Source organism: Nematolebias whitei, chromosome 3 (assembly GCF_014905685.2).
Source record: "Nematolebias whitei isolate Nwh7 chromosome 3, NemWhi1, whole genome shotgun sequence".
NCBI lineage: Eukaryota > Metazoa > Chordata > Actinopteri > Cyprinodontiformes > Rivulidae > Nematolebias > Nematolebias whitei.
Window position 1 is genome coordinate 45,804,841 of NC_056500.1, and position 16,799 is coordinate 45,821,639.

General features: G+C 39.5%; 1 protein-coding gene across 1 annotated transcript in view; it reads left to right on the forward strand.

Moving 5' to 3' along the window:
* Window positions 1-580: 580 nt before the first annotated feature.
* The window catches only part of ryk (receptor like tyrosine kinase), a gene marked incomplete in the record, with an annotated part of 109,934 nt that continues 93,715 nt past the window's right edge, over window positions 581-16,799 (forward strand). Inside the window, 1 exon segment of the mRNA XM_037698303.1 lies at window positions 581-1,163. Coding sequence (XP_037554231.1) covers window positions 962-1,163 — 202 coding nt within the window.

The window sequence follows — 16,799 nt, forward strand, 5'->3', positions numbered from 1 at the left end:
GGGGGGGCTGTGATCAGAAGGTTGTCGGTCCGACTCCCTGGCCCAACAACATCAAAATGTGGGTGGAAAAGGTGAAACACCCACTTTTCATTCAACCTTTATTTAGACAGGTTAATCCCACTGAGCCTCGAGGACTCATTTACAAGAGAGACCTGATTTTAACAAAGAGTGACGACAACAATGGATGATCATAAAATAGGCATGCAAATTTAAGTTTCTCTTTTTTTATATTTTAATAAATCGAAACAAAATGTCCAACCTAAAGGACAATCAAGTAGGAGGAGATGTATGAAGGCAGATGTATGAGCGTGACTTCAATAAATAAAGGTTAAAAAAAAAATGTAATTCAGAGTTTAGTTGTCAATTGGTGCTAATTTCGAATATTTTGATGACATAATGAAATATGCCAAGGTAAGAAGATGATAAATTTGGCAAATTTATATACATATTTATTATTCGCAAAAAAAATCGAAAATTAGCAAATTTAAACATTTGGAACAACAAAGGTGAAAAACTTAACAGAAACATCACAGCAAATATTTCCGACAGTGCCTGAACGCAGCATTCCACTTCTGCTGTGGGAGCAGCGTCCTTTGCCGCCCTCCTCCTCCTCCCTCTGTGGGGAAAACTGAGGAAAAGCAACGGGAGGACCCAGAGGAGGAATCCTGACATATTAGGACTTTTCGGACACTTTGTTTGTTTTGTATCACAAATTAAATGTGCCTCGACGGGACGATATCCCGCGCGTGCTTGGTGGTAAATGTGAGGAGCAGTCGGACCGGAAGCTTGACGAACTGAAGTTAGCCCGCTGCAGCTAACTTAGCTAACAGCTAACAAGAAAAGACAGAGACACGAGTCGTGCGGAGGGAAATGTAACTCGTAATGTTTCCTCCCGGGATTAACTTCAGGGGCGGATGAGAAAGGAATAGTCGAGCGAACAGCGAGCCGGACGAGCGCTGCCATGCGGGGGTTGAGTCGCTGCCCTGGCCGCCTGTCCGAGTCCCCGGGCTGGCCGCGCTCTGTGCCATGGCGCCTGGGGGGCTTGTTGTTCCTGCTGCTGCTGGGGGGCGCCGACTGCCTCGCCAGCCCCGGCAGCTCCTCGGCCAACAACAGCCCCAGTGTCAACATCTACATGAGCGTGGAGGAGGTGAAGAAGCTTTTAGGTAAGGAGGCCTCTCCAAAGGTCGCATATCGGTTTACATGAACATCCTGGGGAGGGCTTGATGAGAAGACATGAAGTTATGACTTCACTACATTAAGTTTCAGCCATATTTGTGTTGCAGAGACATGAATCAGTTTTGTTTAAACACTACTGCGGATCATATGCAGGATATACAGACGTTTTCCACAACAACAACAACAATAATAATAAACATCAAAAAGCTCCAGATTTGTCTCATCAGGCTCAGAAACTTGTCAACATGCATTTTGTCTGGTTTGCCTTTTTGTGTGTTTCTCTCAGTAGTGGAGTCCCTCAGGGTCTTCTTTCATGGAGTGTATAGTAAATGCTCCCAGTGGTCAGATCAGACCGTGGAGTTCATCTTGAACAGTTTTGATGGTTTCCCATCTGATCAACCTGGGGTTGCATTTCCTCTTGCGTCCACACCCTGGGAGGTTGGCTACAGTCCTATGAACCCTACACTTTTCACAGGAACATGAAGTTACTTGGGGCGGCAGGGTGGCTGTTGCCTCTCAGTGAGAAGGTTGCCGGTTCAAATCCCAGCTGGGGTCTTTCTGGGTGGAGTTTGCATGTTCTCTCCATGAATTGCTGCTGCTGTGTTCATTCGTCCTCATCTGCTCACACACACTCATGTTCGTGCTGCTGTTGTTTGGCGCATTCTTTTGTACTATTGGTGCTTCGTGTATTTCTTAGTTCATATCTTGGATCTTATTACTGTAATTTTTTATTACAATTTTTGTTGGATGTAACTGGGACCCTGTGTACATAGTTTTGTTCCACCACATGTACCACATGTGCTGTGAATGACAATAAAGAACCTTGACCTTGAATGTGTGGGTTTTCTCCAGGTACTCCAGTTTCCTCCCACAGACCAGAAACATGCATGTTAGTCTGATTGATAACTCTGAATTGTCCCTAGGTGTGAGAGAGAGAGAGAGAATGGTTGTTTGTCTCGTTTGTCTCTATGTGTCCCTGTGATGGACTGGAGACCTGTCCAGGGTGTGCCCCGCTTCTCACACAGTGATGGTTGGATATGGGCACCAGTGACCCCCGCAACCCAAAAAGGAAGAAGCGGGTAAAGATGATGGATGGATGGATGAAGTAACTTGGATATGCTCTTGTAGACTTTATCTTTAACCTAGATGTGTATAATCTTTCTGAGCTTCTCACCTCTACTTCCTGTGTTCAGTGTGACATGCATGGCCATGTCAGAATCGGCAGCATGCTTGTTTCCTTTAAACACGCTAAGCTAACTAGTTGATGAAAACCTTGAATCTAATAAATGTGATACTAATAAAGATACAAAAAAAATCTGTGATACTAATAAAAATCTAATTCTTTCTTGGCTCAAATAGTGTTTTTTTTTTCAAGTTACCAACAAATACTCCTATACTATTTTAGCATATCTTTGTAAATTAAACAACAAATAATTTTTTTTGGCTTTTTAAACTTTTATTTATTTATTTATTTATTTATTCAAGAAATGAAGCGTTGTTTCTGTGAGTTTTAGGAGTTGTAAGGGTATGTGTCTGTAGAGGAATGCATGCAGGCAGTTCAGTGATGAATGTTATTGAATATGAAAGTAAATAAAATGCTCTTGAAGCTTTTAGTTTTTTACTTCATTAAAAACGACATATTATCAACCCACAATTAGAACTGGGGAGTTCTGAAAGTTGGATTCAGAGCTAGCTGTTCAATTGAACAATGGGTGTTTCTTGTTTCTTCAGTCATCAAGCAACTAAGTTTCAGTAAATGTACACAAACTTAAAAAAATGAAAATGAAAAAATAATTTGTGGGAAATTCAGAATAGTTTCATTTTAGTTCACCCTGTGTGTCTTTGTATTTTGTTGTTTTTGGGAATTAGCTTCTACTCTGTTCTCATGCAAATGTTTCTTTTAAACTAGTTTATTTCAGATTTATTAAAGGTTTATTAAATGGTCATTCTGGAGTCTTGTGAGTCCAGTCATGCAGTGTAATGACTTTGTAAACAGCTGAAGTCCATGTTGCAGCCTCTCACTTTAACCTGGGTTCTTCAGTAGATAAATATGTTGCCAACTTCCAGCGTTATCAGCATTTTTCCTTCAAGCATTAATTGGTAAGAGTCAACAAAATTTTATTTACTGCTGCATATTCATCTGGGCAAAAGTGCCAGGTGCGTCCTTAGAGTATTCTTTTTCACCCTCTGGAGCATAGAGGTGTTAAAATGGACTAAATGGTAAATGGACTGTACTTATATAGCGCTTTATAACAATCTGTGCCTCATTTACCCGTTCATACAGCACTCTACTACATCTCTACAAAGCTAATTGAACAAATGATTCTAAAGAGACTAATCAGAGCTTTATCAAATTCATACACTGATGGGACACACATCAGAGGCAACGAGGGGTTCAGTGTCTTGCCCAAGGACACTTCGGCATGTGACTGCTGTTGGATTCGAACCCCCAACTCTTGCATAGGAGGACGACTGCTCTAACCACTCAGCCACAGCCGCCCTAACACAATGCCAAGTAGGAATGCAATCAGCAGTGGTCTTAGAAAAGAAACTGTTGCTGCTCATCATTTCAGAAAGGGTTGTAGGCCTTATCCAAATAATCCAAATTCAGACATGAATAACACTGTTACTAATTTTCCCAGGAATGAGAGTTCCAGTAAGCTTACCTCAAGTTTCACCAGGCAGTGCTCTGAGAAATATTCAGACTTTGTTCAAGGTGATGTGGACTCTTAGGTCCCCTGTGGGGTGGTTACAATTTGGTTACAATTTACATTTGGGGCAGAGATGGGGTAGTCGACCTGGGACCAAAAAGTCCTGGTTCGACTCCCAGCCATGCCCACATGCCGTGGTGTCTCTGAACAAGACACCCAATCCCTAATTGCTCCCCCGGCGCCTAAATAGCTGCCCACTGCTCCACCTGGGTGTATCAGGTGTGTAGGGTTTAAATGCAGAGAACTAATATTACCATTGTATGGAAATGTGGATGGGGCCGATCCAGTATCCGTATCGGCCTCCGGTACCAGCATAATTTACGTATCGGATTTTTCCGATCCAACCTGCCAATATTTCCGATCCATGATGCACGTTGGCTTCAAACTATGGAATGTATTTCCTGAACGGCGGCGTGTCTCATGAACCCAGAGTAATAAGACCCGCCTCACATTCAGGAAATCCAGTTCATAGTTTGCAGCCAGCTACAACGTGAGGACTGAGTTAGCAGCACTGTGGCTAATAGCTAACAAACTTTTCATCGAAACATGTCCGCTGTGTGGAAGTATTTTACACTAAACACCACAAAACAAGACAGCAACCTGCAATGTCTACAGAGCCACAGCGCCACATTAAACCACGTTAAAGTTAGTTTTACGATGGACATTTGAGCTCCGTGGCTTCAGCGGGGCGCTGCTCTTTGCTCAACCCAAAACAAGCGACTCGACCCCGGCCAGCCGCGTCCAATCTGCCCCGCTCAGTCTGCCCGTCTCTGAGGAGGGACAGACTGAGCGCGGCTGCCCCAAATCAGGCTGCCTGCTTCAGATTGAACAAGAAGTAGACGTCGCTGAAACCACGGAGCTCAAATGTTTACTGAGAAGTTGTTAAACTTCATCATAATTAATGACCAACCACTATCAGTTGTAGAAAACGAAGGATTTCTCAGCTTGATACTTGCAGTCAAGATATAGTTTACCCTCCAGAGATATTTATCAGTACAACAATAAACAATCATAAAAAACATATGATTTGAAAATTACAAGAAAATTATATATATAAAAAAAAAACGAAACATAAACAGCTACATTATAAAGTGATGTAAAATACTAAAAACAGGAACATTTCTGTTGGTTTATGCCATGAACTTAGCAGATGTTTGAAGCAATTTAACATTTAATTTAATTTTATTCATTTATTCATTTAAAAGAAACTAAACAAATTCATCAAAAAGAAAACATTGAATGAAAAGAGTGCAGAAAGAAGAAAAATCTTATATCTGCTCCTTATTTTAAAAAAATATAAAATAACTTTAAACAATCACTTAAATTATTCACTTTAATATCCACTTTAAAGCTCGGAATAAAAATAAACATGTTTTGTGTTAGCAGAATTTAATTCTAACTTTAAAACTTATCCAACATTAATAAAACTTACCTCAAGTTGCCTTTTTGGACATGCATGCATATATTTGTACAAATTGTACTTGAGAGGAGATTATTACAGCCTCATATAAAATCAATGATGATGATATCGGAACAAGATCGATATCGGCCAATATTTAGATGTAGGTATCGGGATCAGAAGTAAAAAAAGTGGATCGGTTCATCCGTATATGGAAACATACAATGATGACAATCTCAGACCTCTCTCCCTTCTCTACAAAGACACACTTGTTTACTTCACACCACCAGGGAGGGATACACTGTGACTGCACAACTCTCAGCCAGTGGTTAGTGGAGTCACATGACCTATGCATGTGACACCATCATCAACAACAACAATGGAAGACGCTGTAGTTTGAACTATGCATGTTGTGGGTCTTTAGTTTAACTTTTTAATGCAAAAGTTGACAGAATGCTACAAGCGCTGAAGGAGATTTAGGAGCCAAGACTTCTAGGACAGATCAGGCTGGTTTGCACGTGTTTGAAGACGAGCGCATTTTATTAAAAAACCGAAACAGTTAAGTAGCTTTTAGCTTCGCAGCACATATGCAGTTATAATTGTGTATGTGCAGCTTGCACAACAATAATCAGCCATGATGGTGGCCCTCAAGGGCCAGGATTGGACACCCCTGCTTTACACATTCGTGCAGAGAATCACAGTTTGTTGCTGTAATCTAGATTATAAAAAGCAACTCACTCTGTTGTACAGTAATAGATGTTTCTGAATAAAAAGCCTTCTATTGAGACATACTTATAGTCTTTTGTAAAGTAAAATTAGATTTATTTTTCAAGATTATTGTATTCTTTTCAGGTCTTTCTGCCTTTTGTTTCAGTTTAAGATTAACGCAAGAAGCTTTTCAAAAACACATTTTATCAGTGTTTGCACAAGAAATTTTTAGCTGCTGCTGGTTCTGCAACCAAATGTTTAACTAATCAACATTTTTCTAAGCTGTCAACAAACCTCCTTACAGGTTCAGTAATAAAATGTTGCATGCTTTAAATGAAATCTTGTTCTAAAATGGGTGTCTGAGACACAGAGTTGCTGTGAAAGTGTTCATATGAAAATGGCCCTAATGAGGCTGTGCTTTTTATATTACTTATGTCAAAATATTCAAAGAAACAACCACAAACATTTCAACAGAAAATGAAGTATTGTGGTCAGAATACATTTCAGATAGACGTTCTGTAGTTGTGATACGCTCTGAAAGGCATTTGAGCATCTGGGTTGTACAAACCAAGGATTTACTGAAGTGGATGTTAAAGTAAAAGTTTTTAGGATGATTTTTAAAATATTTTTGTCACTGTAAAGTTGTTCACACTAGATATGTACCGATTCGATATTAGTACCGGTATCGAAAAAAGTTATTGATCGGGTATCGTGACAGTGTGACGATCCATAAGGACAGGAGCTGATTGCTGTTTGTTTAAATATCTACCAACCAAGCTAGTGAAGCTTTTGTTTTTTCCTCTTGTTTCAGCTCCTTTATTATTTATTTTATATTTAGAATTCCTGAACCACTTGAAAGGTTTGTTGAAGTTTATTTCATGTTTGATCCAAGTTGTTTTTCTCAGTTTCAGTATCTGTATTATTATTTATTCTACATGGGGTGTTATGCTCATAATTGCACTGACTGAACAAATTAAAGTTGAGTTGTTTTTACATGTTTGACCGAGCTTGTGAAGTTACTGGTGTGTTTAAGGGTGCTGTACTGGTCAGAGATTTTAATAAATCTGTATTTCAGTACATTTATGTCTGCGTTTAAAAAACATGTTTTCAGTTGGTTCACCACTGGGTTTCTGTATCAGATCGGTATTGCATCGGTATCGATGACACTAAACCTCAGATATTGGTATTGGAAGTGAAAAGAAGTGGATCGGTTCAACCTGGTTTACTGTGAATATATATTTGTTCCTAAAGCTTTGAGGTATAGCGGCAACAAGCAATGAAAACCTGCCCTAGTGTTGCTGCGGCCTTTCTCTTGTTTGAAATATCAACATACATTCCCCATGTCATCTGAAGCCCTATTTGCATGGGATTAGTTTTACCTAGGGACCACATGCTATTTGTAATAATTACGGAGATTGTCTGTGTTGTTAATCCCGTGCGAATCAGCCATGTCAGTAATTTGTAAAGTAAAAATTCCCCCACAAATTACCTACTATATTTTGCATGACCTCCAAGGCCCTGTGATAATACTAATCCAGTGTGAATAGACATCTCTGTGATTTGGAAAGAAATGCGCAGGATCCAATACGTAATGAGGTGTTTTTTTGTTTTTGTTTAAGCAAAGTCATTTGGAAAAATATAGAAAAAAGCTATTTTAAATTAACGCGCTGCTCGCTTCGGCTTTTATGATGCTACTTCCTTCACCGCAGATGACGGCAGGTGCGGAGACGCGCGTGTGATCAGCTGACCCACCCATCCATCCATTCATTATATTTACCCTCTTCTTCCTTTTCGGGTAGCGGGGGTCACTGGTGCCCATGTCCAGCAGTCACTGTACGAGAGGCGGGGGACACCCTGGACATATCGCAAGTCCATTTCAACTGGCGGGTCAGCGGGCGCTCGCGGCCGGTGACAGATTGTCCAGCTGAGTTTAACGTGACTTTTTTTTTACCTTTTAAACCGTCCGGTCATAATATTATATTATCATATTATTATATTATCATATTATTATATTATCATAATATTATATTATCATATTTTTATCGTATACCGATCTGCTTCCTCCTCAAGTAGATTAACACATTTTTATATTGTGCATTCTTATTTAGTTTTCTTTTTGCTGATTCGTAAAACCACATCAAAGCCTGAGACCGGCCCGGCCCACACTTTAAGCACATTATATGGACCGGCCCGGTCGTGACAACGCAGCGTGTTAACATCATATCTGGAAGATGTCTGTAAATTTCAGCTAATTCTCAGGCTTGGATTATCCCGTGCGAATGCGCCACATAAAAAGCAGACGTTGGGGAATAATTTATTTATTACATGTGGTCCCTAGGTAAAACTAATCCTGTGCGAATAGGGCTTTAGCTTCAGGACCCTCCCAGTTCAGTAGAAAATCTTGTTGCAGCTCTTTAGATCAAATTCAGTTTTGAAACTTGAGCCCTAAAAATGAGTTCAAATGTTTTCTTATTTTCATCTTAGTGTAGATTGTGTCAATACTATAGGAAATGGTTTCCCAACAGGTGGACCAAGGTCCAGATCTTGACCTGAGTAAAGACTTATGTGGACCCAGATCTGTCCTTGAATGTCAGTAGAACTATCGGTAGTTTATATACAGTTCAGTGTTTCTCTGCTGCCAGCAAGGTTCAGACCTGAAAAGACAATATGGTGCGTGAAGAAAACCAGCACATCTGTCACTAAAAGTGAATTTAAATAAATACAATCTGGACCTTGGCTTGAGAACGATTTCATGAGGTGGGTGGACATCACGTAATTTAAATGTAATCTCACAAGGGAGTTCAAAACCAGTATCAGTACTGGAGACAGTTATGGCATATTTGTAACTTTAACCAGTCAGTATAATTCTTCACGTCTTTCTTTTCCATGTTCTGTCATTTTGACCAACAAAATAAAGTAATGTTTAAATATATCAAATTTCTGTCTCCTTTAATCAGATGTGGTTCGCACCCTGTGCTACATCATGTTTCCCCTACCGTTATCCAAGGAGTACATCCCACCCTGTCAACAGAACTGAGCGCCCCCGCCACCCCCACACACATGGCATAGAGCTCTGCTTCACTCTCACATGTCCCCAGTAGCACGTCTCCAACGTAGCTACGTAGCTTTGAGCTAGCATGCAACGCAGACATGTTTCCGACCTGTGTCTCCATCACCCCACACCCCATTCAAAAAATAAAAAAAGTACACGCGCGCCCTGCTGAGGGAACTGATCTAGGGGAAACACTGTACATGGTGGGATTACAAAAACATTTGGTTTATTAGTTTACACCTAATATTTTATCCATCATGCCATAAGTAAAAAAAAAACTTTTTGCATTTGTCAATTTATTGAAATTTTTTTAATGCAATTGCCTCTTCTCTTCTGTCATGACACTTGAAATGAAAAATACTTGAGTTTCTTAAGAAATGTGAACAGATGAAATAAGCCGTTTGTTGTATAGGGCACAGGGCATGCTGGGTAACAGGCTCCAGTGTTTCCCCTACCATTACTCAAGAAGGGCGCCCCACCCTGTCAACAGAACCAAGCGCCCCGTCTACAAAGTCCCCCACCTCCAACACAACTCATCACTTTGGGATGGGGAGCAGAGATTGTAGCAGCTCAGACTTCAAACCGCATGCAGTACAAACTTTGCGCTTCCACCCCCCCATTGAGAACTGGCGGTGTCATTCCCCTATCTGTTATGGAAGCACGATTCGTAGTGTACTTCTGGGTCACACGGATCGCCATTGTTTATGAATTAAAACTGTCTTAAAAGGTACGTGCTCTTTCTCCACCAATCTTCTTGTAGCTAATTTAGGTCACTTGCATTTCCATTACAAATCATTGGTTAAGATGATATGCGACATTAGACCTGACCCCTGAATGAGAAAAACCCTGCAAGACACAGAATTAATTATTTTCATGGTGAAACAGCGCCGCTCAGTGGTGAAGCTGCATATCATTTTAACCATGACAAATATGTCAATGATTTTAATGGAAATACAAGTGAAGTAAATTAGCAACATGAAAATCGACGGAGATACAGCACATACTTTTCTAAGTAAATTAAGACTGTTCTTATTCATAAACAGAATTATACCAGTACATTTTCCTTAATTTAGCATATTGAATGGCGGTAACAGATCGGGGAATGACAGGAAGTACTAACGTAGCGCTAAGCTAACCAACCCCTGCGCGCAATACAGATGTAGCGCTCCGCTCCTCTCACAACCCCGCCCCGTCGATAAAAACCCCCCAAGACGAGTGCTCTCACAACACAAGTAACCTAGGGGGAACACTGAGGCTCCCTCCTTTAGCAAGCTGGAAGGCAAAGCTGAGACTTTAACAAAGAGCCTGAGAACAGCAAGGCATGAATGGCAGCGGCATTCATTTATTTCATGCCCCTCCAAGGATCTTGCAGATAAATAGGCCCCTGGTCTCACATCTTTTGTTTGAGCTGGGGCGCTCACTGGACATTCTGTGACGCATCGTCCCAGTTCATGAAATGTTTCTTTTCTGATATAAACACAAATTCAGTGACATTTTACTTTAGAAATTCATGCCACCTCAGAGAATTCACATTTCTGGAATTTTAGGTTTCATTAGGAAATTCACATACACGCATAAACTACATAAACTACATAAACTCTTGCAGTACTCACAAAGCTGCCCATGTAAAATAGCATCCAAAAATAGCTAAAACGAGGTGTGTGAGACACTTTAAATGGTCCTTTAGTCACCTAAAGATAAAATAATGTGTGCACAGACGGGTAACTTTGTTTTGTAACGACCCAGTTTGCATTTGTTGAGTGAACGAGGAGCCCCTTTGAGCAGCAAAAAAACATGAAGGAGGTTTCTTTAACGGGACGACAGCAGTCTGACTCGTTTCATGCCTTCATCCTCGTCTGTCCTCGAGGCGTTTGAAGAAAGAAGAAAGAGAAACTGGTGTATGGTTCCTTTGATGTGAGTCAAAGGAAACCACAGAGATTGTGACCTAATGTTTTTCTTCTTGCTGGAGGACACTTTTAACTGGGACTATTTTTTGCATCCAGTGCTGCTGTTGCTTGGTTTCTGTAAATACTTAGCATTATTCTTTGGTCTGCTTGAACTGAGCGCTTTGCATCATTATTGTGTGCGTCCTTATAATTATATTTGAGCGAAGTAGTAAAGCTTTCCTATGTTTCTCAATTTGTTAACAAAAAAAAAAAATCCATACACCCTAAAAAATGTTTTAAATTGATGAGAATTATTGTAGACTTGTGGATTAAAGTTCTCCGTCGCCACAACAGATTTCCGTCATGTTGAATGTGAACAGAATGGATTTCTTTTTTCTTTAAATCCATCCAATATATTTATGATGCAGGGATTAAACTGATGCTGCTTTCAACCAAATAAAGAGAAACAGCCACAGTTTGACCCAATCAGAGCAGATCAGGGCGGGTCCTGCTGTCTGGTTCACAGTGAGCAGCAGAGAGAGACTGCAGGTGAAAGGTCACCTGCAGCAGGCCAAGGAGGGCGCCCCGCTACCCTAACGGAACCGCCCGCCCCTTCATGAAGGTGATGACGAAATAAATTATTAAACATGTGTTGACACGTGACCAGTCACTGCAGCCGGAAGAGATGCCAGAACTGAAACACCATCACCTCCACCCCTCCTTCCCACACAGCGGCCTGACCTCCTGGTAGGCCTGTCGCGAAAAACAATAAATGAATAAATCACATGATAAATAAAAATTATCAACCTCATTTTCATTTATCAGCTTTATCGTTTCTTCGTCTCTTTCTACTGAAGACACTGGATGACAAAAGGCTCAACTCTGGTGATCTTCACTGACCCCTCCCTTTCTCGTTAAAATCTGTTTTAACCGTCCAAAATCACGTTTTTGGATCGTTAAAGCATCTAAACTGAGAAGCTAAACTACAAGCTAAGCTAACAGGCTGACCTCGGAGAAAAAACTTCCGTCTTGTCAAAACTCCGAAATTCACGGTTGAAACCCGTGCCTTCGTGTAAAAAGTTGTTTTTTTTTCTGCAAAAAGAAGCTGAGAACTTGTTTACTGATTTTTTTAAATTAAAAGCTTTGTGTGAAAAATGCTATGCTAAAGAGCTCAAACCACACCGAGCGTCCATTTGAAAACCAAAGAGAGACTGCCCATGTCACGTCAAGGGGCCTCCCTCCCATTTTTTGTAGACACACTGCTCGCTCCTTCGCTATCCATCCTTCAGTTCAAATTGTCTTATACTGCCATCCGGTGGTTGAAAAAAGGTACTACAATCAAAACAAATTAAACATTTCTTCTTTAATTTTACAATAATTACTATTTTTTATGCTTGGGTTTATTAAATGTTTTAATGTTTAAAGGTTATTGTTGCACCAGGGGTCTGAGAGTAATGTAATTTCAATCCTGTGTATGTTCTGTACATATTGCAGTTTTGACAATAAAGTTGACTTTGACTAATTATTGTCAAATTTCAAACAATGTTATCGATTATTGCAATAATTTCTGAGACAATTAATTCCCCAGCAAAATTTGTTATCGTGACAGGCCTACCTCCCGGGACTTTGGGATCTAAAATCATGTAATCATTTATTATAAAATATTAATGTGTTTGGAGCATTGTCGTCATCGTACAGACATGTGCAGTAGGGGTGCAAATCTCTTGTCTTTTGATTGGATTCAGAAACATTTTTTCTATTTAAATGGTCATAAATTTTGTTTCAATTATGTAATTGACGAGATGAAAAGATTAAACAACAATGTAAACAAAAAGAACATTTGTTTAAAACAATACTTTTAGGTTCCTTTATTTTACCAAATCTTTTTGCATCATTTTATATTTATACCATAAATAAGAACAAATAAAGGAGTAAATACTATTCTGTAAATAAAATGACCAGTATTAGGTTAGCTTAGCTGCCTGGCTTTTTCTAAAACAAAAATAAAAATCTAGGAGAAAATCATCCATCCATCCATCCATTATCTTTACCCACTACCTCCTATTTGGATCGTGGGGGGTCACTGGTGCCCATGTCCAGCCATCACTGCGAGAGGCGGGGGACACGTGGACAGGTCTTCTGTCCATCACAGACAAATGATTCAAAATATATAAATACAAACGTAAACAAAGACTTCAGCCTACCATAGTATATTAACCTTAAACTCAACACAAAAAATGCAGACTTCACAGGTATTTTTAAACCATATTGATTGATAATTAGCTTTTCTATGTACACATCCTTTATGATTGTCCACTGTTGTCATCACTCTTTGTTAAAATCAGGTCTCTCTTGTAAATGAGTCCCCGAGGCTCAATGGGACTAACCTTTAGAAGTAAAGGTTGAATGAATGTGAATGTTTCTGTAGTGCCCTGAGACAACTTTGTTGTGAATTGGCGCAATATAAATAAACTGAATTGAGTTTAATATTTGTTAAATATTTAACAAAATTTCAAAACCTGTACAAGTCTGCACAATATCTCTTCTGAACTGTAATTTATAAACCATAAATTGTATGATTTAGAACTGGCTCCAGGCGATGTGTCTCATCTGTCCTCTTCAGCCTGTTAAAAAGGCAAACTACATTAAGTTTGTTGTATAACTATAAGTTTTAGTATATTATGAGAAAAAAGCTGTTGCCTTTGAGCTGCAGCTGGTGCATTAATAAGAGCATCTCCCACTTTATTCTTTGTTTCATGGTGGAGTTGTGGCGCAGCTTTATCACTGAAATATCTGTGAAGGAATAACGTACATTGGATCCAGCGTATTAAAAATAAACCTGAAGCCCTCGCCTTCCACTGAGCTGTCTGCTCCTTTGTGATACAGCAGGAGATGGAGAGGGAACTCTTCACAGCTTCTGCTCTTGATGACTGATGGGACAAAGCTTGGCACAAGAAATAATAAAAAAAAGATTAACACTGACAACAAATATGCTTCTTCTTTATAAACCGTGGCTACTGTGAATTTATTTTAGGTGGCTACATGTGGCTCATCAAGACGAATATTGAAAAACAATCTTTCAGATAGAAGAAAACATGCCGTCTTTATTCAAGCAGTATTCTGACTGTTTTGGAACTGCCCACTCATTTAGTACTCTTAACTCTTTAAATGAAATGCACGTTTTTACATTTTAATCTTCCTATCCGAGGCTGATTTCTTTGTCTTTGTCTCCTTTTGCCATCTGCATCTGTGGGTTTGTATCCTGCATTAGCTTTATTATGGGGGCCGAGATGGTGTAGAGGCAGGGCAGCCGGCTTGGGACCCAAAAGTCCCAGGTTCGATCCCCAGTCACTGCACATCACGTGGCGAGACGCCACGCCTCATTCCCAAAATGTCCCCCGGGTGCTTTCAATAGCTGCCCACTGCACCACCTGGTGGTGGATGGGTTAAATGCAGAGACTAATTTTGCCATTGTATGGAAACATACAGTGCTGACTTTGTGATGACATTATTATTATTATTATTATTTTCTCCTTGTGTTAACATGGTCATTGTGACTGCACATCTCCTGAACACATGGAGATGGAGGTTTTTGCAGGTAGAGTGTCTGCTGTGGATAAAAGAGGGTCTTTGTTGTACCTGTCCTGGACCTTGCCACTTGGCCATCACCAACTTTTGTTCTCTTCTTTCAAAATCTGCAATGTGATCCACCAGCTGTTAAAAAAAACAGCATATTTACTACAAACATCAACTTTGTTAATCCATGTCCATTTACAACACACAGCGTTAACTAAAAATAACTACATGCTGTACTGTAAATCAGCTCACAGACTTTAAAGGAATTATCTTTTTGTTTTGTTTATCCTGTTTTAGTGATGGAGTTGATTGCACCAGAATATCTTGGGCACTTTTAATTTATGAAGCAGAAACAAAATATGTGAGTGAAAAAACTGTCCCTTCTCTCAGTTAAGAGACACTGATGTGCCTTTAGCTTTTTTAATTTGTCTTTACTGTATTTCACCTCAGTTTTCTGAAGTAACAGATGGGGTGTTACGGTACGCTAAAATCACATTTCGGTTCGGTTCAGTTTCATGGAGGGCTTGGTTCGGTTAATTTTTGGGACAAAAAAGGCCAAAATAAAGACTTACAAAATGTTTATTTTGAAAATATGCCAAGTAAACAAGTTCAGTCATTACAGACTTCTTAGCTGGAGGTGATCTGGTGGATGAAGAGGACTCAGCTGCTGTCTTCATTGACATCCTCAGACTGCAAACAAGACAAAGAGATAAAAAAAAGAGTTAATAAGATGATCATTTTAAATTAAAAAAGTTAATTAGATCACAATAATGCAATAACAACACCTTTTTCTTGCACCGTCATCATTTCTGATATGAGGTGGCTGAATCTCTCACTCATCATCATCAGGGCAGAGCTTTAAATCTGGGGTCGGGCTGGTTGACGACAAGTTTTATCTTTTTCATAAAGTGCTGCTACAACTTTTTGGCTGAAGTGTTGACATGATGGGATGTTGTAGGCAGCGGGGCTCAAGAACTTTAATCATATGTTTAAAGCCGGCGCATCAACAACATTCGGACGTAGATCCATCGCTTTAAAAACTCCTACAGCTTGTGTTATTGCTCTGAACTGATCTGAATTACCTGATAAAGCTCGTTTAAATGCTGCTGTTATCGATGTTTGCATCAAACTACGTTCACGTTCGGATGATGTCGTTTCAAGTGCATTAACAAGTTAGACGTGTTGCTGCTGCAGATCCATTCTCCATGAAACAACGTCGACGTCTTTTCCCATTGTTGAGTTTTAACAAGAAAGCCAGTTCTCAAACAGGAAACCGCAACGAGATGCTAGGCTGCTAATGCTACGTGTGCTGCAAGACTATGCAACAATTAATAGTGCCTTGCTGAAACACGCTTAGGAACTTTAGTTCTGTGGCGCATAATCTCTCGTTAATAAAATTTAATGAGTGAAAAAAATAACTGAAACGGTACACACGTGGACCGAACCGAACATGCTGTACCGAAACGGTTCAATACACCCACATGTACCGTTACATCACTAGTAACATAGGAGTCTTTGTTTGACAACCAAATGTATCATCAGTGTGTTCTTCTTTGATTTTACTATGGTTTTCCTGTGATTGTTGTATAGTGATAGTTGTTCACAAGTTATTTTGTTAACACTTTGTGCACTTCAGGACAGGATAATTGCCTACCTTTCATAATAATAATAATAAATGCTATGTGTTGTCATCAGTGTATGTTTCCATACAATGGTGAAATTACAGTAGTTCTCTGCATTTAACCCATTACACCTGGGATACACCCAGGTGGAACAGTGGGCAGCTGTGTAAGCAATTAGGGATAGGGCTGGGTACCTTTCTAAAAAAATCGGTACCGGTGTCGGTACCTTCACTTCGGTGTCGGTTCCTGGACGGTTCTTTTTTCGGTACCAATTTTGTAATTAATATTCATTCTAACGAATAAAATTACTAGGGCTGCAACTAACGATTATTTCAATAATCGATTCATCGGCCGATTATTTTTTTCGATTAATCAATGAATCGGAAAAAAACAAACGTTTTAATTTCTACCAATTCCAAAATTGAACATTTGACTGACATAGCAATTCACACAAAAAACAGTTTGCTATTTTACTATTCTGTTAGTAAAATATTGAATAATAAAAAATAAAAGTTAGTCAAATAGCTTAAAAAAAATAAATGTACACAAAAATATATACAAATGTTTCTTTATACCTGCACAATATGTAGCTACTTTGTAAAATTTGTCCTTGAGGGAAGAGTGTAACCTGGATTAAAAGTGTGGATTATTGTAACCTGGATTAAAAGT